General features: G+C 39.8%; 1 protein-coding gene across 1 annotated transcript in view; it reads left to right on the top strand.

Moving 5' to 3' along the window:
- The window catches only part of LRP1B (LDL receptor related protein 1B), a 744,151-nt gene that overhangs the window by 396,119 nt on the left and 323,580 nt on the right, over nucleotides 1-24,452 (top strand). Inside the window, exon 7 of the mRNA XM_063341107.1 lies at nucleotides 11,054-11,216. Coding sequence (XP_063197177.1) covers nucleotides 11,054-11,216 — 163 coding nt within the window. The remainder of the gene's footprint in view (nucleotides 1-11,053; nucleotides 11,217-24,452) is intronic.

Consider the following 24,452-nt stretch of genomic DNA (forward strand, 5'->3'; position numbering starts at 1 on the left):
ATGTATTTTCATTTTAAGACTCTTTCAAGGATCTAACAATTAGTCATTGAGTCTGTTCAACTGGTTGCAAAATTCAGATTTGTTTTAAATAGTCGTAACCATTGCGTTTGCTTCAGAAACAAACCTATGGGGAAAAGGAGACTCAGGTAAGACGAAGTGCTGGGAAAACGTACTTTATAACCGTCTATGAACGCACTGTAATCCATGTTCTGTATCTTACGAAATAATTGGTCACAGTTTGAGTTTTTGGGGTTTTTCCTTTTGCAAACAGAATCATAGAATGGTTCGGGTTAGAAGGGACCTTAAAGATTGTCTAGTTCCAACCCCCAGCCCTGGGCAGGGACACCTCCCACCAGACAAGGTAAACCAGACTAAAAAACATACACATGGACAGACAATTATTCTTTCATAGACTGAGCAAAAAATAGATATTTGAAGATAGCGGCCCTGAGTAGAACTGAAACACTCTTCTGCGTGGACTGGAGAGCCTGGAGAGGGGAGTGCTGGCTGGAGGGGTGCTGGGCAAGGGGAAGGTGGAGCCTGGGCAGCAGCCGGTGCCCTCATCCTGCCCCTGCCCCGCTCTTAAACACGGGGAGAATTAACACCCTGCAGCCGGCTGCCTGTGGGAACACTCCCCGCCCGAGTAATTTAACATTAGGGCAGGCGAAAAATATTACTACGAGAAAGACACACATTGCAGAGGGGACCTAGGGGAGGGATGCAATGCATATTCGTGTCTCTCCTCTGTGCTTCCTTGCAAGTGGTGAGCCAAATTCTTTGTGCTGTTTATGTGAAAGGAGGGGTGATTTAGGAAGAAAAGCATAATGCTGGTAGTCAGGAGACCGCTGTTTTTCCCGAGACTTACAGGGTGACATTTAGCAAGTAATCTTGTCTTTTCCCCTCTAAATGTAAAATGAGAATAACAGCATTTCCATATGGCAGAGGGATGCCGTGAGGTTTAAAAACTGAAATGCTAAAATGATGGGGGATACACAAGGTAGAAGTAGTTAGCGCAAAGTACATAAGTTCTGTAGGGGAGAAGAGGTGGGATTATGGCCTCGTATCAATCTGAAGTGGTGAGTTTTGGAAAGGGCTGGAAGCTTTCTGAAAGCAAAGTTCAAGTTCTGCAAATATAAGAGCATTGAGTTTGAGCTGTATTACTGGAAGCAACAGCTATTTGAGTGGTTTGTGAGACTTTTTAATGGAGTCTGTGGTGGTATTCCATGTTAAGATAATGCACAGGGAGACCAGTACTTGGATCCCACCGCTATAGTGATAACGGTAGAAATAAATAAACAAACAAACAAAAAAAAGCAGCGTCATGATATCTGGATGAAAATGGATAGAAAAATAATTAATGCATAACTTTAAACCCATGTTTTATTTTTATTTCTTGCATTACTGGAAATAAGTTAGCAAGAAAAAATAACTTCTTTTTTTTTTTTTTTTTTTTTTTTTTTTTTAAATAAGTGCATCAACAATACCTGTATTTAAAGTCTGGGCAGTCGTCTGCTTTGTTGGTCAGGTCAAATATAATAAATAACAGTCTTCTCCTCAGAAGCTGCTATTTTGATATTGAAAAGATGTAATAAATGGATGAAAAATAGCAAAGATAGGAGGAAAGGGAGGGTGAGGTAGTGATTACACGAGCATGCATTTGTTATGGTCAGTTGGCAGTCAGCATTCAGGGACATGAGGGATTTTATTTGTTTGTTTTACTCAAACTATAATATGAGGGAAGTGACATTAGTGGGTGCCGTACCGTGGGTTTGGGTGCTTTGCAGAGGCACAAACACGCTGAAGGCATCAGGTGGTGACAGCAATTCCTCTGTGTTGCAGCAATGGGGGAAAAAATGAAGAAAACACCTTAATGTCCTTTAATATAAGAAGCAATTTCTTTTTCTTTCCTTAACAAGCCTAAAAAAGGAGGCTGTCTCCTGTAGTAAGGTACATGATATGGTTTTGTTTCAGAGATATTATGTGGAACAATGAGGTATATATCTGCTAACTGTGCAGGTTATAGGTTTTATAAAGCTATTTTAAAATTTTCTAGTATTCTCTAAGTAGTAATTCTCAAGCTAGATTTAAATTGGACTTCGTATGCAGATTTTAATTATATTATAAACAAATTCTGTAATAACATTTATTTTAGCAAAAAGAAAATTTTTGGAAGTATAAGGTCTTCGCCTTCTCCCTTAATATGTTTGAGATGAAGATAAAGACTTTTGTGCCCAATATGTTTATATCTATATATCAGAATGAAATACTCTATGGTCAGTATTACCTTCTGATTAAAACTGAATGTAATAATGCCCTCTGGGGAAAAGAAACAGATTGATTTGTACCACCAGGTCATGTCACATACTGCATATTCCTATTTCTAGACCATATATTGCTACTAGCCGTATGTAGTGGGCTCGGAATGAAATTATCCTACAAAATTATGATCTGCCTTTTACCTGCGAGAAACTACAGCATAGTCCAGCTCCTGTGAACCAGGGTTCACAAGCATTAGCTTCGACAAAAAACGTGCAATAGGAGTTTCCTTTGTTCCCTAACCCTTTCTTTAAGTGCTGACGAAGATAATTTACTTCTACATGATTGCCCCAAAAGTGTTCCTTAAAGCACCATTGCCTGCCTCTGGTATTAAATTGTTCAAAGTTTCTCTGGAAGTAATTTTCCTTAAATACTTTGTGTTGCGAAAGTAACTCCATATTTTATTGTCATAGCTCTAAAATTGTAAATAATCTACTGCTTAGCGCCTTTAATGGGAAAATGTTTAAGTGGCCTTATTTTTGTGTGACGGTAGGTTATGAAGTTCCTAATACGTGTGTCAGGCAGCCCTAGGAAGGTGGAAGGTTGTAGACTTTTGCGTTGACGGCAGGTGGTTGAACGAGGCAAGTGTTACAGCCTGATGTAGCCCCATCGTTTTCCCCGTGGCAGTTCTCAGTCCACGTGCTTGATGGGATGCCTATTGCGGCTGAATTATGCTTTAATTTTAACAGTGGATGACTTAACTGCTTTGAAGTAAATAACTAGGTTTGATTTACAGCCTCAGCAGATTTATAAGAAGCTTTTGAATGTGCAGTTGTAAAAAAAAAAAAAGAGACTGTTATAGCTATGTACCTCTATAAATCTGTCTTTATTGTTCAGCATGTACGCAGGCTACTGGGACCCCATCACAAGTTTACAAGCACTGGGCAATGTGTTTGAAGCTTGGTAATGCGGAATTAGAAACGTTATGGTTTTTGACTATTGTTACTCGTTTCTGACATGAGATTGGTGTCAGAAAATTCACTCCTTATAAAAATCATAATACTCAGGATTAATAGATAGGGCCATTCATAAGGCCTTTATTTCATTGTTTCACACTTTTTCTTTGCTCGTTCAATCTGTTGGCATCACAGCCAACGCTGTGACTCAAGACCCAACGACAGAAAATTTCACTCTTTTTACTCATTCCAGAAACTCGATGCATCGTGTGGTAGAATCGTTCTATAACACCCACCAGTGAAAGATGAAATATCCTAAAAAATTCAGAACCGGATTTTGCTACCCTGCTTTAAAATTCCTGGCAAAGGCACAGACCCAAGAATATCTGGGGTCCGCCATCATCATGGTTCCTCTGAATGTTCTGTAAACAGAGGGATTTGTTAGAAGCTGTGCTTGTTTCTTGTTACTGTTCTGTAGATCCCAGGGTTCCCAATGGGAGGAAGCAGTTTATCGTTAATCCCACATTTCTCTCTCGGTACCTGCTCGATGCTCAACCTCCGCCAATGTGCTATAGCGCATCTGTCTTAATAACACTCCATTGCCTGACTTCCACCTGTAGCAACATGCCTCATAGCGGCCTAAGAAAGCAAGCCAAACCCCTGAGAATCTCTAGCTTTTGTAGAAATTGAGGTGTACAACAGGACTATCGCAAGGCAAGGTGTAGGTAGAGCAGGGCCACCAGGTGGGCTAAGATTTGTGTTTTGAGCTGAGCAGCAAAATACATAGTTATCTGCTCTACTGCTTAAGAGACCCCAAGCTGGCTTCTGTGACCACATCTCGCCATCAGTGCTCGCATATTAAGTCAGAGATGTGAGGATTGACAGGGATCTTGTAGGCCAGACTGTGTCACGGTCTTCGTGGAGTCCTTTGAAAGGTATGGAACGGCTAATTATAAAAACGCCTAAATCATGTGAAGTTTCAGGCGTGGGATTTTCTCCTCTTCATACGTGAGCTGCATCCAGCAGAAGGATAAAAGTTTGACTTTATACAGAAAGAGAAGGGCTTATACGGAATAAATGCCCAAATGTGTTTTTTTCTGTACGTAGCTGGAAGCTGAACGCTTGAGTCTCGGAGTGACTGGATCGACTACGTCTCTGAGAGACTAGGTGTCTTCCTGAGCCATCAGGAGGCTTTCATTAAGTATTCATAATATTTAGATTAGGCTCATATTTTTGAAAACTCTTCAGCTTGGGGAAACCGCTGTTGTCTAAATGTTCACATTTATAGTTTTTTAAAGCGGTATCTTGTAATATCTTGTAGAGTTGGAAGAATACCAACTGTATTTTCGACAGTAACCCAATTTATTGAAATTTAAATTATGTTACTCAGCAAACAAGAGGAAAAGCTTTCTTTTCGAGGAACTTGAAGTCTCGATGCTTTAAAAGGCTTACTTAAATTTAGTATGTTTTAGGTTTTGCATTATACTCTTTAGAAATCTAAGAAGCCTGATGTAATTCAAAGGAATTAGATATTTGAGGATGAGTCATTTGAAAAAGATAGATGGATATTTGTCATTTGATTTTTCATTTTTAAACATATGCAATAATCACTCAGGACGTGGCTGTTAAAAGTTTAGACACCAGTGTGTCTAACTTATTGAATGGTGACATTTTTAATAAAAATCCTATTCCGTAAATGGCATTGCAGACATAATTACGGCAAATTGCTGTCAGGAGAAGGGGCACGGAAAAATCTATGCCACCTTAACTTTCCCCAGCCACAGTGTCGGTGTGAGGTTGTCTGGGCTGCTAATTAGGGACATTACTCTCAGAAGAGAGGCACAGCAAAGGCACTGCTTCTGCGGGATTTCACAAGCTGACATTTTTTAACTACCGTTTACCTGGTCTCACCATTACTGGCTATTTTAGAAAAAGAAAGGATTGCAGCTGTTTTTCTCGTTATTCAAAACTTGTCTTTTTACGCAGGTGGAGGCAAGAAGCCTATCCCAAACTTCCTTGCTATTGTTGTTTGGAATAAAATTTGTTTGTTTCTAAATAAACACTTTTTTTTTTTTTTTTTTTACAGAGATAGTAAATTAAACTAAGCGACTCTGGCCTTGCCTGACACTGTTATTATTTGGCTACCTTACACAGTTCACAAGGCCTCACCTGCTAAAATCTCAGCTTTCAGTCAAAAAATTAAAGCAGCTTTTCAGTTGTGGAGAAATAAAATGCATTTATGTGGGAAAAAATACACCCCGAAGTTGGGAAAACATAGGGAAAGGCAAAATGTCTCAAATATGTTGTTCTATTTTTACTTATTTTTATGTTATCTCATTTTTGATGGTTTTGGCTTCCAGATTAATCTTTTTTTTTTTTTTACCTGTGTTTCTTTCTCACCTCTTCGGACTCAGCAGGAAGCAGGAGATGCGTCCTTAGCCAAAATAGCGTGAAGGAAGCTCTTATTACTTGGGGCTGGTTTATGAAAGCGAGCCCCGGAGGCAAACACTTACTGCCATCCCAGGCTGTGGCGTGAGCGGGTGTGAAGACGCCTGGGAGATCTGCAGCTCCGTTCTCCCGGCCTTTGGGGGAAGGGGACCAGAAGGTGACTCCTCCTGGCACGAGGCCCTTGAGCACCGCCACCCTTGCGCTCCTCTATGGCACTGCCCTTGCGGGACTATTCGGACATCTTCCATGTGTTAGGATGCTCATTACAGAAATGTTAAGCTCCTGAAAGTTTTATTACAACAATCCTCTCTTGCTTCTCTGATGCATTTATTCCCCTAGCATATGGCCAACAGTCCAAACAACTGTTGCACAATCCTCAAAACCACCGCGTTTCTATTACAGAATAAATGAAACAAGTGTCTCCGTGCAGACCTGACGACCTGTGACAAGGCTGAGCTGCTCTCTGCAAAGTGGAAAGATTTCTAGAAAATTAACCCAACCCAAACTATTCTATGATTCGATGTTTTGGTGCAGTTAAGAGTAACGAATGCTTCGTGCCCCGCGACTGTGGTTTGGAGGCTGCAGCCATGGGGAATCAGGGTACCAGCCCATCCGTGCTCTTTTATTGAAGACACGACCACCACTTTTTAAACCACCTCCCCTTCTTTCATCTCCCCCAAGCAAGCCCAGAATACTTTCTGTGGGGAAGTCTGGATGTTACGTTCATTTAGAAGAGATGTATATGGGTTACAGAAGAAAAATTAGTATTTTTTTTCTGTAAAGTTTTTGTGAAAATCAAAATAATTCTTCCTTTAAGATCAACTTCTGCAAAAGAAAAAAAAATTGTGACAAAAATAGAGATTATTTTTAAGCATTTGCAAATATATACATTAATTTTAGGAAAATGCACGCAAGGAATCAATACTGAATTGTTGTACATATATAAAAAATAAATGTCCAAACCCATGCCCCTAAAGAGAGAATGAATCATGGTTCTAGTTTCCCATAGTCACTGTCAATGAAATCGTTGCACCTTGAGTCTTGAGGAGACTTCAGGTTCCTTTAGGCAGTCCTCATCGCAGTCGTGTTCAGAACGAGGGAAATTTTAAGTACATAAGGCAGTAGAAGCTAAGTTCTTTCCCTTAAAATAGAGGTTGTCTGTCTCTTTCATTACTAACCAGAAGCATAGGGAGAGCACACTGAGAATTTTTAATTATATTTCATCCAAAATCATTCCCTGGTTCACTCAGAAGTTTCTAAAAAAGACCCCAACTCCTATGAGTTCCACTGAGTAGTTTGCTTAGATCGTTTCTCACATTAAAAGCAAGGGATGCTTTTGCTGAAGCGTATAAATGGAGAAAGCTTGCTAAGTTTTCTCTTTCTAGTCTTTCTTCAACATCTGGAAAAAATGAAGTCTGTTAACATAATATTGATTTTTATAGGCAGTGCTTGTGCTGAATCCTCAATTACAACAGTATAAATAGAAGAATAAGGCACTGCTTTTCCCTCTCTTCCGCTAACTGAAGTCTTCTCAGGCAAGTCTTGGTTTGAAATGGAAATAAATGTAGTAACGCAGACACTACAAGATACATGTTTGAAAATTAAAGTGAAAGAAGACAGTCATTCAATACAGCTCCGATTTTCTATATTTTAGCCATAAGGTATATTTCCAGTACCCTTTGAAGATTTAGCCACCCTCATATGAAATTGCTATTTTCTCTAAAGGTATAATAATATCTGTGTGTTTAACAAAATAGAAAAAGTCTACTTCTAGCCACACTTTTGCTAGTGCCCATGTTCTATATAATGTCGTTAATTAGAGTAGAATTTAGACTATATGATGTCTTAACTATTCTTTATGAAGTCCTTAAGAGGAAATCCTAGTTTTTAGAAAGTAATAAAGGAAGGATGATCACATTTGGCAGAAATGCTCCAAGGAAGTTGTTATTAAAGTAGAAAAAACCCTCAAAAATATATGCTAGATTGCTCAGAATAAATATGTGTGCTTTCAGGGGGAGGCATTTCTTCTTAGGGGCTTTGGAAACTGTGAATGAGAGAAAAAAAGATTAATTACTTTGAAGATGTGAGTGGACTAGACATCTGTACGTACTGGGTTTTAATATATGAATCCAGAAATAGGCATGAAATGAATTCAGTAACTTCTTGAGTACAAAAATATATATTTTAAAAGTCCCCGGTGCAACCCGAACCTTATCTCTATGGTATAGAGAGACAACTTGTGCGATGAGTGGAGAGCCATTCAAAGCAGCGTAATGCATAGCTGCTAGCGAAAGCAGAGAGATTAAAAGTTTGATTCATAAAAACTGTTATCTGCCAGCTAAGGGGATTTTTCATGTAGAATGTAATTTTAGGGGGGAGTGGACTTGGACAATTCTTGATAAACTTCTTCTCTTGTGAGAAATCGGATGTTCCCAAATGGCTGCAGAGCACACGGTACAAAGAAGACAAACCCCAACCCAGATCGGTGGCATCTACAATACACAACGCGTCTGTAGCTGCTAAATGCAAATGTTACTGTGCCTTGAATGTTCAGGTTAATTACGAGATTCCAGTCATGTGCCGCCCCAGAAGGTCCATTTTTAAGAGAGGAGTTCTTTGCATATTGGGAGCTCTTTCCTCCATTTCATGCAGTAGACTTCTGAAGAAAAAATGTGAATTAGTGTGCCACTTTTTCTGGAAACTGTGACCAAGTCTTTCGGCATAGCATGCTCTGTACGGCACAGCTTTACAAGGAACGCAGCCGTAATGAGCCTCCCTCTTGCAAATAGCTCCGTGCTGCTGGTACCTCCATGCCCTTCCCAAAGACCACCTGCTGGGGAAGGGAAATCGGGTACATAGGTGTTGAGAGCTACCGATGCTTTTTGAAGGCTTTGACACAAAAGTTATGGTGTGAAATTGCTTCTGGATGTCGCACTTTTCCTGGATTGCTCAGCAACCTGAGTTTTAACTATTTGATGCAAATGGCTATCCCTAATATGACCGTCAATTAATTATCCTTGTTTTCCATATAAAATACCTGCCGTTTCTTGTGACATGTTAATAAATAGCTAAGGAAGAAATAGAGCCAACGTTTTAGAAATGTGAGTATTGTTATGTTAACAGAGCTAATAAGCTGTGTTTCAGGTACATGTCACATTTATGTGCAAATAGGTACTTTTCCCACGGGTTAAGAAGAAAAGAGTGCCCTCCTCCAGGGGGCTGCTACGTCAGCTTCTTCCTTTTCCCCCCCTTCCCAACGAATAGCAATCTTCCAGAGCGCTCGCTGCAGGAATGTAATTACTAGTTTCATTTCTACAACTATTTAAAATTGAATCCCTTTCGTAACTTTCATTCTTTATAAATGATATTTTCAGAAATGCTCCTCTTACATGGAGGCCTGTGTTCAGTTTTCAAAAGTCTCGTGGAATCGGTGAGCCGTAAACCTTTAATTCCACGAATCCAACTTCTGCAAATGGAAAGCAAGACATGTTGGAAATGCTTAAACTATTCCCGGTTTCCACAGAGTTTTTCTGGTGTTTTTAAAAGCGTGTCCTGTATTTTGTTTGGACGAGGGAAAAAAAATCCTTTTCCTCCCTGTTGTCTAAAACCTCTTAGTGCTCACGTACGCCTCATGGTGCACCTGACATTGGCCTCCTTGGGAGGTGGGATACTGGGATAAATGGAGCATTTCTTTATTCCGGCTCAGCATATCTTTGTAATAGGAGCTATCAGAAGGGAAGAGGTGTAATATTCGCTTTGAATTAAAAGGAAAATGAATAGCGGAAGGGGAGAGCTCTGAGACAGAAGAGACGGCAGTGAACTGTGTAATGGGATGGCTGAGACGGAATGCAGCTGGTGGCTCTTGCTGAGATCTTACTGAGTAAATCTTGTTTATGTCACCTGCGCTTTGAAGGACAATGCGTGAGTCTCCAGGTCTGTTTTAAGTATTTAGCAAATGCGTGACTCGTAAGCCCTCGGTTATTATCAAAAACTTAGTGACTGCAATTTTTTTCTGAGTTGTCCTTACTTTGGATTTGCCAGTGCAGCATGTATGTGACGGGAGCAACAGGTTCTGGTTGGAATGCGGAAAAAAACACTAAAAATTCATCTTCTGAAGGATGATAGAAATGCAGAAAACTAAGAGTTACCAAAAAAAACTTACTATGTGAAATGATGTTTTATCACATCTAGCTTCTCTTATAATGACATGAGTGCAACTCATGTTAACAGCACATTGAAACCACTGTAATGTAATGAATATATATTTTTTTTAAATAAAATAAAAAACCATTAATAGTTACCATTGAAAACATTTAACAGGAAATATTGTTATATTAATTGAGTTATTCTTAATTTAGGGATAACTCTGCCTTACAGGGTGCTATCAATGCAGTACTGTCAAGAAGAATAGGAAGTAATCTTATTTAAATGAAATTGATAGCTATGTTCTTTGCGCTTCCTTCTACTTTTGCTTACTGTAACACTAAGTCTCTATATGGACGGGTAGGTTGACTTGTAAGAAAAATGCAGGAGTTGGAGTGGTTCCGGGATTCCACAAAAAAGAAAAGGACTGACTGCTTTAAAACAGTTACGTTAGGGAGTTGTGAGGCTGCCTTAGCGTCCTGGGAAGGAAAAATCCCAGGTCATTTTTAAGAAACAGCTCTATATAAATATCACGTAGACAGCTACGTTATTGCTACTTATTGTGGCAGTTGAATCTGCAGCAGCCAGATTTCTGAGAACTATAAAAAAAAAGTAATTTAAACGAAAATGAGGGCATGCACACGCATGTCTGCCATTACATACAGTGGTTTTAGACATGTGTATCTACACTTTTTTTTGAATTTCTGTGAAGTATTTATTGCCTGGTTTTAGTCCCCTTTAAACATAATGAATAAATTCTTGTAAGCGTTATCAGCACAGCATCCCCACGGCGGGACAGACCTCCTAGAACGCTCACTTCGGAACTTGAGTGGTTTCGGAGGCTGCCTTCCCACGGCGACCTGCGACCGCCAGCGTTTCGCACCCCTGGTTCACGGCTGCACCGTCCCGCAGTGATGATGCTTCTCGATATACCATAAAAAAAAAAATCACAATGACGAACTTTATTATATTTAAGAGAACTACAAACAAGTGTGTATCTTTCATGCCCTTGAAATTGCAGTCAGACTTTTGTACTTAAAAAGGAAAAGCTCTCTCCAACCAGCATTTGTGTGTTGAGAAGTGGTTGCCTTATTATATACCATATAATGCCTGTAAAACCAGCTTGAGGTCTTTAACGGAGCAGAGCATCTGCGTGGTGAGGCAGCTAGCACTACAGTTATTTGTATTACAATCGCACTTATGAGCTTTTTTTTCTTTCTTTTCTTTTCTTTTTTTTTTTTTTTTGGCAGATGTACAGCAGATAGCAATCGACTGGATCACCGGAAATTTTTACTTTGTGGATCACGTCAGCGACAGGATCTTCGTTTGCAACCAGAACGGCTCGGTCTGCATCACCCTCATCGAGCTGGATCTCAGTAACCCTAAGGCCATAGCTGTTGATCCAACATCAGGGTAAGGTTATTTTTCTGCATTAGGATTTATTTTACATGATGTGTGCTTGTCTGTGACTGCGTATAGTATATCCGTTTCACTCAGGTGTTTTAAAAACTGTTTTTTCCGTGCTGTGTTGAGTTATTTGCATAGTTGCTCTAATAAAATAGTGACGTGTAATGAACTTGTAGCAAGTAGTTAACTATATTAGCTGCAACCTGTGCCGCCTTCTCAAAAATGGAATTGGAAATGAAGAAACAATATTATGCCTACCTGTCGGAAGATTTTCTTTTGCCTCTGTTTCTCTGTAAATTGTGTTTCTAACTAGAGAGCATGTGGAAAAGCAACTTTTGAGGGTTTTTTCTTACTGTATTCCCTCAGCTGCAGGAATATCGGAAATGGTTTTAAAAAGTTTCATTGCATAAAGAAGTGGAAGAATTTTTACTCTGCTTTAGAGGGCCAGCTATAATGGTAAAATTACGTTGTATTTGCTTTTTCTCTTCCATAGATACGTTCAGCGTCACTTGGGAATAAAGCCTAGCTTAAAATACAGGGTCCTAAAAGTCTTACATTCTGTAACAGCCACCAGCTGGGAAAAGTTTTCAAGAGAATGATGAAGTAAGAGCATAACTAAATATGAACAGGAATAGGATCAAGTTAATTTGAAAACTAAATTTTTGCAAGGATGTTAGAACAGGGATATTATCTTGGTTTTATTAGCCTGTAAGTAGTTTAGACTGAAATGCCTGGTGGAATATGTCCTAAACTGCCATAAGCCCCTTCTCAATAAATACAAAAATATTTACTGTAGAGCAGCTTGTCATCCATATGTGGACTTTTGTCACTCTATTTAAAGCCTGATTGAATATTAAGATGCGTTATCACAATGCCTTTAATTCTGACAAGAACAGCTTGCGTGTAAAGTTTACAAAGAAGTTTTATAATGTAATTCTTGAATATAGCTGTATTTCTGTCTGCAGCAGATGGTAAGCTGGACTTGATCTGACTGCAGAGTTGTTTTAAAAGAAAAATGAAATTTCATGTATAAATTGATTTCTCTGCAAGTTCTGATCTGAAAGAACTCTCAGCTTTCAAATTTGCCAGCAGCAGCCTTTTCTTTATACATTTGCTTGTATATTCTTTGCTGGATTTACCAGAGGAATCCAAAGCTTGTCATTAGCTAATCTTCTCTGTCAGGGATGTAAGAATTGTGGCCAAGCCTTTGATTCTGGGAGGAGGGGTGGAACGGAAGAAGAGAGGCCGGTTTTCCTTCGTTTGTTATCTGCTCGCTACAAACCATTCTTATTCAGCCAGTTGCCTTTTCCAGCGCTGTACGGGAGGGTAAGAGTGGCTGGTTCAGCGCAGCTCTGAGCGCTGGCCTGCGGGAAAGGCCAGAAGTGTTTATGGGAGTTCGGAGTGTGATTCTTCAGAGCTATACCAATTTGTCTCGGGACGGAAGCACTGGCTGGAAATTTTTCTCAGAATGCAGGTTTTGCATTTCGCCATGCATTTCTTTACTGGGTTGGTTGGCAATTTTCTTAATTGTCTGACATACGTTGTTCTGGTAACGGGATATCTAACATATATTTTAACTGATAAGCCCCACCTTATATATTAATTCTGCTTGTTTGTGAGTGGGTTTTGGTACAGAATGCAAACAGATAATCGAAAAACATTCTGGCCACTGAAAAATATTTTGTTCCTTTTGGGGTTTTTTTGGGTCTTCTTTGGCTTTCTTTTTACTCTTTCATGCTAATACTAGTTGAATCATATTTCTAAGTCAAAGTATTAGCATGGTACTGCTGTCTGGGTAACTTGCTGGTTTTATGTTATTTAAACAATCACAAAAACATCCATATTAAAAAAAAAACACGTTGCAAGTTGAGCACTGAATGAGTGGATTGTGTAAAAGCGTGTGTGCGATAGCTTCTTAAGGCAGCTATGTTTATACACTGTAAGCCTATGATTATAAATCACATTTTTGTGTTTTGTTTTGTTTTGTTTTGTTTTTTTTAATTTAAATGTGAACCCCAGGCTCTTCTGGGAGGCTTTATCTCCTGTAAGAATTACATATTCAGGTATTAAATGCAATTACACTGTAAGGCATTTGCTCCTGTAACATGCATTGCTGCCATAGTATGTTCCCTGGCCCCAGTGTTCTTCTACGAGCTGAAGGTCCCCTCGCAGAGACGAGACCGTTTCCATTGCTAAGGAATTCAGAGCTTGATCCCAAGCCTTTCTATCCATGATAAACGTCCTGCAGTAGCACAGGGTCAAGCCCTGCTATTCTTACATGTTCACGTCTGTGCTGTTATGCATTTAGTTGTTTCGTGAACCAGAAATTCTGCATTTATCAATAGAACAACTAAAGCACCGGTGGAAAATTTCTTAATTCCGAATGGTTCCCCTCGCTGCACTCAAGAATGTGTTTTCAGTATGATTAATTTTACATCTCTGTGCCTGCGAGTTGTGTTAGATGTTTAGTGATGATGGTTTTATATATTCTTCTATGGTCCCACAATGGAACTTGAGCTCCTAAGCTTATCTCATATCATACAATGAATGAAAGGGCTTTTGTTAGTCTTCTAAAACTGAACTTTAAATTGAGAGCAGACAGATTCTGTTGTTCACAAAGCTCTTAAACAAGCACGTTTGTTATGTTTCTAATCTAAGCATGTTACTTTGGTTTAGGATTTCAGCACTTTTGCCAGTCTGAACTGTTTCATGTTTTTGGTTATTCCAGACTATGTCTAATGGATGCCCACCTGAAAAATTCCCCTCCCAAGCAATGAACTAACAGTTTACCCAGGTAGAGATTTTGCAGGACTAATACTCATCTGTCGCATCAACTAATTTTCAGTTGCGAGTAGCACAGCATAAGTATCGGACCCGTGTTAGGGCCATCACCGACGGGAAGGGCTGTGTCTCCTCTCATCCCTGTGGGTGCTTCGGAGTCCAGACCTGTCAGTGAAACATGTATTGAAGAAAAAGCTAGAACAATGCGAGCAGGAAATAAAGTGAAAAGAAAATAGAAACAGAGAGGGAACAAATTGTTTGGGAACAATATGTTATCTATCAAATGCCTTTGAAGTAAGACGTTTGGCTCCGTATGTCTGTAGTTTATAGTTCTGATAAATTTTAATATGGGGTTTCTTTTCTTCCATGGTCAAGAAACAGAAGCTATTTGTTTTACTGGTCCTTGAAATTGGTGTAAAATTGATGATGGTGCTGATGACTGTCACATGAAACAAATATGAGCTGAGTTAGAATGATTTTGTCTCTCGCTAATGTCTTCCTTCAGTGCAGATCTGCTGTACTCGTGAGGAATGACTTTTTAAAGGATTCCAACTATTTTGGCAATCAGCATGCATATTCATGAGACTGTGATCACCGTACATATAAGATAGGGAGGGTAATACATTTAAAACTCACAAGAGGATAGATCAGATTTAGGTTCTCTCCCAGCTCTGCCACCGACCAGCTAAGTATCTGTAGACAGGGCATTTTATTTTTTCTTATGTCTCAGTATCTCCTTGCATTTAATAGGGAGCATAAAATGCACATTGTTTAAGTTCTCTGATATTTGGATTCATTCAGGACCACTAGGAATTAATATTGTAGAATGCACTGCTAACTGTGTACATCTACATATTTATACTGTAAATATGTATACTTAATTACCTCCAGCGTTCAAAGTAAATTGTTGCCTTCCTCTGCAGCGCGGCGGCAACGGAGAATGTATAATGACATTTTACAAAAGAAAAAAGGCATCTGGAGTTGGGAGATACTGCAGTTCCCTCCCAACAGCAGCAATTGAAATGGTCGTACTGCTTAGACATCTACCATACCTGGACTGATCTGTATATCAGAGTTACTTAATTTCTACTTGGACCCATTTTCCAATTTCTTTGGGAATGCCAGGAACCGGGGAAAGGCAGGAATAGCAGACAGGGCCTGTGGGATCAGAGCTACTCCAGCTTCCAGAAGTGTGCGACTTGTAACGATGGCTCCGATGCTGTTTGGAATGCCGATCATCATTTTCTACTATATTTCACCGGCCTATGGGAAAAGATGAATTTTAAGGAGAGTGTTTGAAACGCGGAGGGTATTGATCTAGCACCCACTTAGAAAACTGTTCCAAACATAAGGAGCTGTGCGGAGCAAGGGTGCGGAGGGCGAGGTGACAAAGAGGACGCGCAGAGCAAAGCCGGCGTGTGGGAGGATGCGCGGAGCCGAGCGAGGGGCGTGCTGGGAGAGGGGAGGGGCGCGAGGCGCCTCCCACAGCAACCACTATAGGGGCACAGCGTACTGGAGGGGGAGGAGAGGAGGAGGGAGAGGACTGGAGAGGATGCCCCATCAGAAGCTGAAGTCATTGACATGGGAGCTCGTAGCTACCATTTAAAAGTTGTACCAGTAACAACGGGGAGAAAAGACTTACTGCTAAAGAGATTTGTAAAAGGAGCAAGCTCACACTTTAATACTGCAAGAGTATGTGTCATGTAAATAGTTGAATAAATCTTTTAATCAGCTCTTCCTTCTGCTGTGCTGTAGAAATAAAAAAAAAAATCCACAGAAGCTCTGCTTATTTCTTTCACACAGCATTTGTAAATGCATACAGGAAGCGATTGTGATATGATGATGTTAAAAGAACAACATCTATTAGCATGCTACGGTGTTAAGTACCATTTCTTGGTAGTGTTAATAAGTCGGGGGAAAAAAGCCAAACAACTGCACAACAGAAAAAAAAAAAAAATCTGTTGCATTTTAAGTCTGTAATAGCATCATTTCATAGAATCGTAGAATCGTCTAGGTTGGAAGGGACCTTTAAGATCATCAAGTCCAACCACAAACCTAGCACTGCCAAAACCACCACTAAACCATTCCCCAGGCACCACGTTGGGACCTTTCTGACCCACAAAGGTGAACAAGGAAACAAAGGAAGAATTAATAGCTTCAGTTTTCCCCTTCCTCATCCCAGAAATTTGTTCTAAGGAAAAAATAAAAAAAAATATTATTCCATTTGTTTCTTCTTTGATTCTAAGGATTATAAGCAAAAGTTTTTCTATGGCTAAAATTAAAGCGGCAGTATGATACTACTACTACTACTACTACTACTACTACTACTACTACTACTACTACTGATATATAATGATATTTTTGAAACACAGTAGGGAAATTTGCCTCAGTCTAAAATTTCAGAAAAAAGGAGAAAGCAAGGGATAAGATGACACTCTGAAATGCCGCCTTCTGTATAAGGACAAAGTTGAGCAGCATCTTTAAAATACCGTATTTGAGAGATCTAGAAAAATCACAAGAAACAGTTGTTTCTGCCTTATAAAGTTTTTCTTTTTACTTGTAAATTTATTCCACATCTGAAATAATTCTGCTAGGTGTAAGAGGAAGAAGTTGGAGGTTGGTCATGTGAATCCTGTTATCATCCAGAGCGATTAGCTGCGGTTGCGTCTGTCCCTACTCAAGCTGCGCGTGATTATCCTCCTGCGACGCCTGCCTTCGTTGGGCAGATCGAAATGTAATGTAAGGTCCACTGAGCAGTTCACGCTGAAAAGCCAAGGGAATGGGAAAGGTTTCACACACCACTGAATCAAAAGGAGATAGTTCCTGGGGTATGGAAAAGCCATCCCAGAGGATGGAAAACAACCCTTAACAAGTGAAAGAGATTTTCTTTTCTTTCTCTCTTCCCCACCCCGTGAAGATATAAATAGAAAGTGTTTGGGGCTGACAATTCAACCTCTTTGGCAGCATGGGAAGACTGGTAAGCTAGGAAGAGCTATCCTACGTGGTGGGATGTTAGAAAAGAGCTAAGAGATAATTTTGCATGGGTAAAGTCTTTGATGGAGCATGAGACAGAGCCTGAGGCCAACCCTGAAATCCTGAATTATGAAACCTACGATAGCCAGAAAAGAGCAAGTCGGCTGATGAGGGGGTGGAGAGAGACCTTTCCGAATCAACTTTACTGAAAGTCATTTCATTTTTCTTCTTTTCTGTACCTATATCTTTCAGAAAAATAAACCATTTTAGGCACGATGAAGAGAGTTTCAATTTACCATTTATTTGCCTTGAGTAAAGCATAACGTAAGGTAAACGGATGGGTAACAAAACACTCTTGCAGAGTAAAGCGGGGTCCTGGGTGTCGCCAGGAGGCATTTTGGCGTTCCTGCGGATCCCCTTGTCCATTCAGAGGGTCCCCTCCTCCGGGACCCGGCGAGGAGGAGGACTGGGTGGCACTGGGCTGTCCACCTTGAGATTTTGGACCTCAGTGAGAGTATGAAAAATATCTTTATTTTACCCCCCTGCTTTTTCCTGTCTTTTTTAAAATTTTATTACAAACGATTTTTTTTGGAATCATTTCTCTGGTTTTGCCTGGCTAGTGAAGGGGTTCCCCGTGTCCAGGCTGTGGAGAGACATGGCCTTTAGCTTCTGGCCTGTTGTTAGACAGTAGCCGGAGACGGCGTGATGCCCGCGGGGTTGCTCGGCTAGGCAGGGAGGAAGAAAAAGCCTTCGGCCCGACCTGGCAGAATGCCCTGACAGCGCGATAAATGGCAATTGGATTTTGAGTGGTCTCTCGAACAAGGAAAAGGGAGAGGAAGTCGAGGAATTTGTTATCAATGCGGAGATTGAGTTTCTTACAGGGGAGGAAGAGAGCAGGAATGGAAAAAGCAGGGAAGGTCAAACCAGTATATATTTTTCTTTATTTGCTTCATTGTTATTTAGACAGGGGAGTCTTTCAGGGTAAAAATAAAACATCTACACTTACTGTCTGCTGCCTTTTTTATTCTCTTTTTACTCTCTTGTCTCTGAGCTTTTATAGCAGCCACAAGACTTGGGAGACATCTCTGAGTCTTAAAACTTTTTCTTTTTCCTCTCAGATTAGTCACCATTTTCTGCTGATCAAAGAGGAGTGTTATAATTGTTAAAGCTCACTTTTAAACCGCAAAATCTTTAGTATTTTAATAACATGCCATTATTAAAAGAGCTCAGTTCCTTTTCTCGTCACAAAGCAGTTTCAAAGAGCTGTAAGATACGTATAAGACACAGTAACTTCTAGAAAGTTTTAAAGGTGACCTGAAAAAGAATCTTCTTCATAAAAAACCCAACACATAAACACCCAAAAAAACTTTGTAATGACTAATAAAGAATCTTCTTCATAAAAACCCAACACAAAAACACCCCAAAAAACTTTGCAATAACTAATGATAATATGAAGGTTTTCATTAAGAATTCAGTTTTTTGTTGCTCATCCTCCCCCTACACAACCTCTTTCAGGCTGTGAACAGTTGGTAGTAGTATAATAGTGGAGCCAAAGCAACTGAGAGGAGAAAAGAAACTTAATCATTGTCTTTTAAAATTCTGTTTCCCTTTGTTGTCATCTCTTTAGCTCAAATGCTTGCTAAACATTTAGGAAAAAAAGATTTATTTTTTTTTTTGTCTGATACCAGGTATTCAGGATACTGCTTCCAGTTCTGTGCTATTCCATCTTTTAATTTTAATCGTTGCTAACTAAGCGGAGGCGTACAACTTTGTCACCTTTACGTTTCCCCCTGGAGCCCGTCTCCTTTGAAGGTCTGGCTCTGGTGCAGCGGCACAGACCCGCTCACCGGGAGACCCTCCTGCTCCTGCTGCGCTGAACAGCAAAAAGGAACTAGGGGTGACTTTCTGCTCGCTTTCCCACAGTAACACGATACCAGTTTGTCGTGTGCAAAGGAAAAAAAGAAGAAATAATGTTTTTTCTTCAATAAACTAAAAAAAAAAAAAAGGATTTATGAAAATAAAAAAAAAAAGCTTGTAGGAAAGTCAGCTAATACAGCTGGAAATATTCACAGTCACCGACAAAAATGAAAATATCAAGCACATACATAACTGCATCAAAAGGGCACTCATTAACAACACCAGAGTTGGATCAAAGGGACTACTATAATCAAGACAATATAAATAGAAAAAGCTTGAACGGGTTTGGTATATGCATATTTTCAAGCAATTATGTGAGTGCATTTGCTATTGTGCATATTTTTTAATTAAAAATATTACCGAAATTAATAATTGATGATGGCAATTAATATCCAGTCTTTTGTATATGTTTGAAGATGTACTGTACCGGGTACCTAAAACAAGTTACATTCAAAGAAAAACCGGGTACTAATAGCAATGATGACCTGTGAGTGATAAAGAATCTATTTTTCCAGTGATTGTAAAACTTAGTGAAGGAGTTGGCAAAACGAACGCTGGCAGCGTTATTAGAATCACTCAGTGCTGTTCTGAACGCTGGTATTATCTCATGAGGAGTACTGCTGCCTGGAGAATAAAAAGCTAACTAGCGTAATACTGACGAAGCATCCCTTACAGCATGAACTTCAGTAAGCTTTTTTCTTATGCAGCACATGCCCGGTAATGGATTTCATAGCTCTGTTGCTACCACTAAGAACAATATTTGAGTAGTGTCAATAATTATGGAAAAAATTCAGTGGGAATACAAAAACACTGATGAAATCACAAAATAGCTGTAGTTTGTAAAAAAAAAAACAGCAAAAAATAAAACCGCTTAGGAGTCAGTAAAACCTTTTCCACTTATGAAAAGTTGCCTTTCAGCCGGTTGGTGCAGAGGACCTGGCATGCGGGATCATGCCTTGCTCCCTTGGCTCAGCTTCTCCTGAACCCACCTGAAGAACTCAGCTGTCATCCGTCTGCAGCATCTTCGTTACCCAAACCTGCTTTTTGATGGGGCGTCCCTGCTGCTTTTGGCTACTAACCATTTGAACCGCCTCAACAAACCGGGCTGAACGCACCAGCAGCAACAGCACCAATAAAACTCCAGGAGTGGGACTGCTTGGGGCAATTCACAGCTGGTCCAACACGTGCCCTCTCGCTTTTGTTTTAAGCTGTCTCTGGGCAATTAGTGTAGTTACTCTTCTGCCTGTCCTCACATCCCTGTCTTTCAGTCCTTAGTTAATTAAGCTTCTGATCAAAACGCTTCTCTTTTACTGAAATTCCTGTGAATCTTTGAATTAGAATTTGTTACTGGTGAAGGAGAATGTTATTCTGCCTCGTCTGGAAGTCTTGAACTACTTTTTTTTTTTGGTTTTTTTTTTTTGTAACAACTGAAATGTCCAGGCAAAAGCTGCATGATTTAAGTCACCCTATCAATGATTTTCTTCAAGATTAAAGCAATTAAGCTAGAGAGAACTGAGGCCACTTTGTTTCTGAATAAGACTACAAATGGGAGTTTAAGGCTCCATAATGCATGTACATTATGTTCATGTCCATTTGAATTCTCTTTTTTTTTTTTTTTCATTACCTGATTGTCTTATTATCCAACCAGCTTCTGTAAGGTCATTTATGTTGAAGACGGGTTCTGACATGAATTAGAGCACTGCATGAGTTGAAGCACAGAAAAATAACTTTGAAAATAGCTGCTTAGGCCTCATCTTTTTTTTAAGATGTACTTTCATTATCGTGGACCTAGAGAATGTGTGTGTGTGTATATATATATTGAAAGAGACCTTTAAGTTTTTTCTATAAAATGAACAAAATGAAAAAAGTAATGAGAAGTTCACACTTAACCCAGATGCTGTATTATGATGTTCTAAAGTTTCCCAAATCTTTTTTTCTAGTGACGACCGCACATTTCTCGCGTTGTTTTTACATCAGTCGTTGTATTGTGACGGTACAAAATAGTGTAAACCGCCGGTTTCCTAATAAGCTACTGTCATAGCATTCATTTCCTTCTTCAATGATGATAAATCACCGCCTGTGTGTATGCAGTGCTTGTAGTATAAAAACATTGGCGTTACTCTTGTTCTGGATTAACCAGAGCTACCCACGCTCGCAAAAATGATGCAAGCCGTTCAGTTAATTCTCCGGCAGTATGGTGATCTCATCCTGAGGGCGACCGCTGTTCTCGCAGGGCTGCTGACATGGATAGTTAGTTTTTCATATTGTTTTTCCAAATGTTGTTTTCCTGAGGTTTCGTGCCTGTCAGTGCCCTCATTGCTCTGCTCAGCAGCGTGAACATGCCTTGCTAAAGCTCGGCTGAAATGAGACCCCTTTTGGTGGAAGGTGTAGAAAAGCTGAAGGAAAATCTGGAGATGATGATAAGAAATAAAAGATGTAAAAAAACCATCCTGGGTAAAACTTGTAGGAGCCGTGGTGATCTAATCTAGAAAAGAGAAAGTTGAGAAAATCCATAACTATTTTCTATAAAAGACTGGTTAAATAGAAAGGTGGTTTATTATTCTCCTTGTTAAAGAAAGGACAGGGGGATAAAAAAAAAATAATTAGCAGAGGCTTTGATAGATACAGGAAAAATTGACGAGGCTGAGGAGAAGTTAGCGTATGATTCACGTAGAAGTTGTAATCTCTGTCATTAGGGACGCTTAGGACTATTTCTGCCTGGCAGGGATATTCTAGCCCTGTGTTACGCTTCCTCACAATGGGAGGCTGTACCTGTCTGTAAGCTTAGAATGTCAAAGAAAGGGATAGTAGAAGAATAAATGTATTCCCTAACATTTCAGTACGGCTATTTTAAAAGCACAGCTGAAACATTACCAAGGTAACAGTTTGTTTTGTTTCTCCACTTGAAGGTATTGGAGAGAGTTTAAGGAAAAAGGGTCAAAAAAATAAATTTTAGGTTTCTTTTTTTTAATTCTTTTCTTTTCGAGGTGGTAGGATTTACTGCAAATGAAACTGAAAACTGGGTTTTAAAGGGATTTTGATGCCAAAATAAAAAACGTACAATGAAAGAGCTGCAAAAGTTCCTGTCCACAGGCTGCATCCTTGCCTTTTAAGAATTGCCTTGGTTTTAACAGAGAATGTGAATGAATTCTAAGTTTAAAAGTTGTATTTAGTTCTGTATCCCTAAAGCAGTATGAGCAGCTTTGCCCTGTTGCGGTTGAGACGGCTAATTACTGCGCGGGGCAGAGGGCTACCAACATTGTCAGTGACGAGCAGCTTTTCTTTGAAGATGAGTGTTTCCAAGTTACAAAATTTTATTTCCGCTGTTCGATCAGTTACGGAGCTGTTAAATAAGTTGTGTAAAGTTATCTATTGAAATACACAACTGTGTCAACCCACAGGGGAAGGAGAACCAAGTGCTGCTTTACCGTAGTGAAAACGATAGCACAATAACTGCAAGCGAGGGAGCACTGGCTTACTCTAGTTTTTGAAATGAATACACTCTGGTGCTAGAAACTGCCTTTTGACTTTGAGGTTGCTCACTACCAGTTAGCTTGAGCTAGATAATTCGTTTTCAGAGACAAGATAACACACGTGCGCGTGCGTGCACACACACACACACACACAAAATGTTGTCCAAGTTTGCAGTTGGCCTAAGGCTCGGTGTTTCAAAGCTACAGAATTGATGAGTTTGGACGGCGTCCAGGCTGGCACTTGAAAACATGCTTACCTGGAATCAATGGGTAATTGGCTCATTGAAGACACAAACTTCTCGCATAGAGAAGTCTAGAAGGAAGAAAAAAAAAAAGAAAAAAAGAAACAAGAAAAAAAGTGGTCTCGTTGAGTCTGCTTCCGCAGATCATTTTTATTCATTAGGAGTTGACAGCAAATGTACAAACCCCAAACAAAAATACTCAGGGATTTATATTTAACAGATTTTAAATGAGAAGATTATGTTAATAGTAGGATACTTGAAACTCACTGCCTTTTTTACCTGCTGAAAAATAACCACTTAGACTCTCACAGTTTTGTAAATTTTACAAATGTGCGCTTTGGCCTATAGACTTCTTCAGGCACAAGAGTTGTACGGCACCACCCCTCGGCTGCTCTTAGCCAGCAGCGCGATAATACGTGGGGCTTTCTGCCGGCACGGCTCATTTGGCTGAGCATAAGGAGAGGAGAATAAGCAAACTGCTTTTCCAGCGGGGATTACACTGGCTTCGACAGAAAATCAGACCTCTAACCAAAATATTTAAATTGGAACAGAAGATGGTTGACGACACCGAGCCAAGCTCTAGTTTGTATTCCTCAGTGTTTCACACCGTTTACTGCTGTGAAAGTGTTACAACTTCTGAAAGTTCAAGGATTTGTTTGTTTGTTTGTCTTTTATGTACGAGGCTCCCCCTGAAATGAATGCTTTGTTATTTGCCATGTAGACAGTTTTCTGAAGGTAATAATATTTTAGTATATCATAATACTTCAGTATATGCAGCTCACGTTTCAAAAACTGATGTGTATTCTAACATTTTCAGAAGCGAAATCTTAATATTGGCACTTCAGTGCATGTTTAAACATTCAATATACTGGCAGCTTTATCTTGAAAGATTTGAGTGCCTACAGGTCATACCCCATTCAGCCAGCAGCTGAGATTGTTCTGAGTTGGTTTTGTTAGGCTGCTTATATAGCGTACGTGTGTGTCTGTGTGATGTACACACAAACTACACGTGCCCGGGCGTTCATTTCTCCGACCACAGCTGGCTGGCACATTGTAGACCATAGCGACTTCTCAGCCTTAGTGGAGCTTTCCTCATTCATTATCTCCATTCGGTAGGAAGGACATGAATGAGGCAGGGAAAGCGTGAAGGAAGAGTAAATATATTTTTTCTTGGGAAAGAAAACTGAATTCTCCGTAGTATTTTGTCCCAGATTTTAGGAGAGGATTCCTGTCTGTTGTTAGTGAATTGTTTTAGCCAAATGTTCTACAAGACAGTAATGCTTATGTATTTGAGTTTATTTGAATAGCCAGCATGAGCCACCGGTGTCCTTGGTAGGCAGAAGTTTTGACTGTGTTCAGCTATCCGTGATTTGGAATACGGTTTTGGAAATATCTCAGCGTCAAAGGCGAAATCAGGCTGTGCAATATCAGGCTTAACATATTCTAAGTTGAGCAGTCATAATTAGCGGATAGGTTTGAAATTCTGGGTTTAAGTTCTGCGGGAGATTACTTCATTTAAGCCTGGGAGGATTTTGTGAAGAAGAATTCATTAATATGTGGGAAGCAGTAGGAGACAGTGGTGCGAACAGTGGAAAAGTGCCCGGTCGGAAATGAACAGCTTTGTATTCAGAGCAGGATTTGAACAAAATGCATTTCTGCCGAAGGGCACGAGGCTGCCCATAATGTAAGAAAGCAAGAGTCACTCTTCAGGGCAGGGTGTTTGGAAATAATTATATGCATGGATGCAATCAAAGAATTTTGATTGGTCGTATCACGAGATAATTTAAGACAACACAGGAATTGTAATACTTGCTAACATTTGAATGCTTGAATTTGCGCTTGTAACGTTTTTGATG

This window comes from Chroicocephalus ridibundus, chromosome 7 (genome assembly GCF_963924245.1).
Source record: "Chroicocephalus ridibundus chromosome 7, bChrRid1.1, whole genome shotgun sequence".
NCBI lineage: Eukaryota > Metazoa > Chordata > Aves > Charadriiformes > Laridae > Chroicocephalus > Chroicocephalus ridibundus.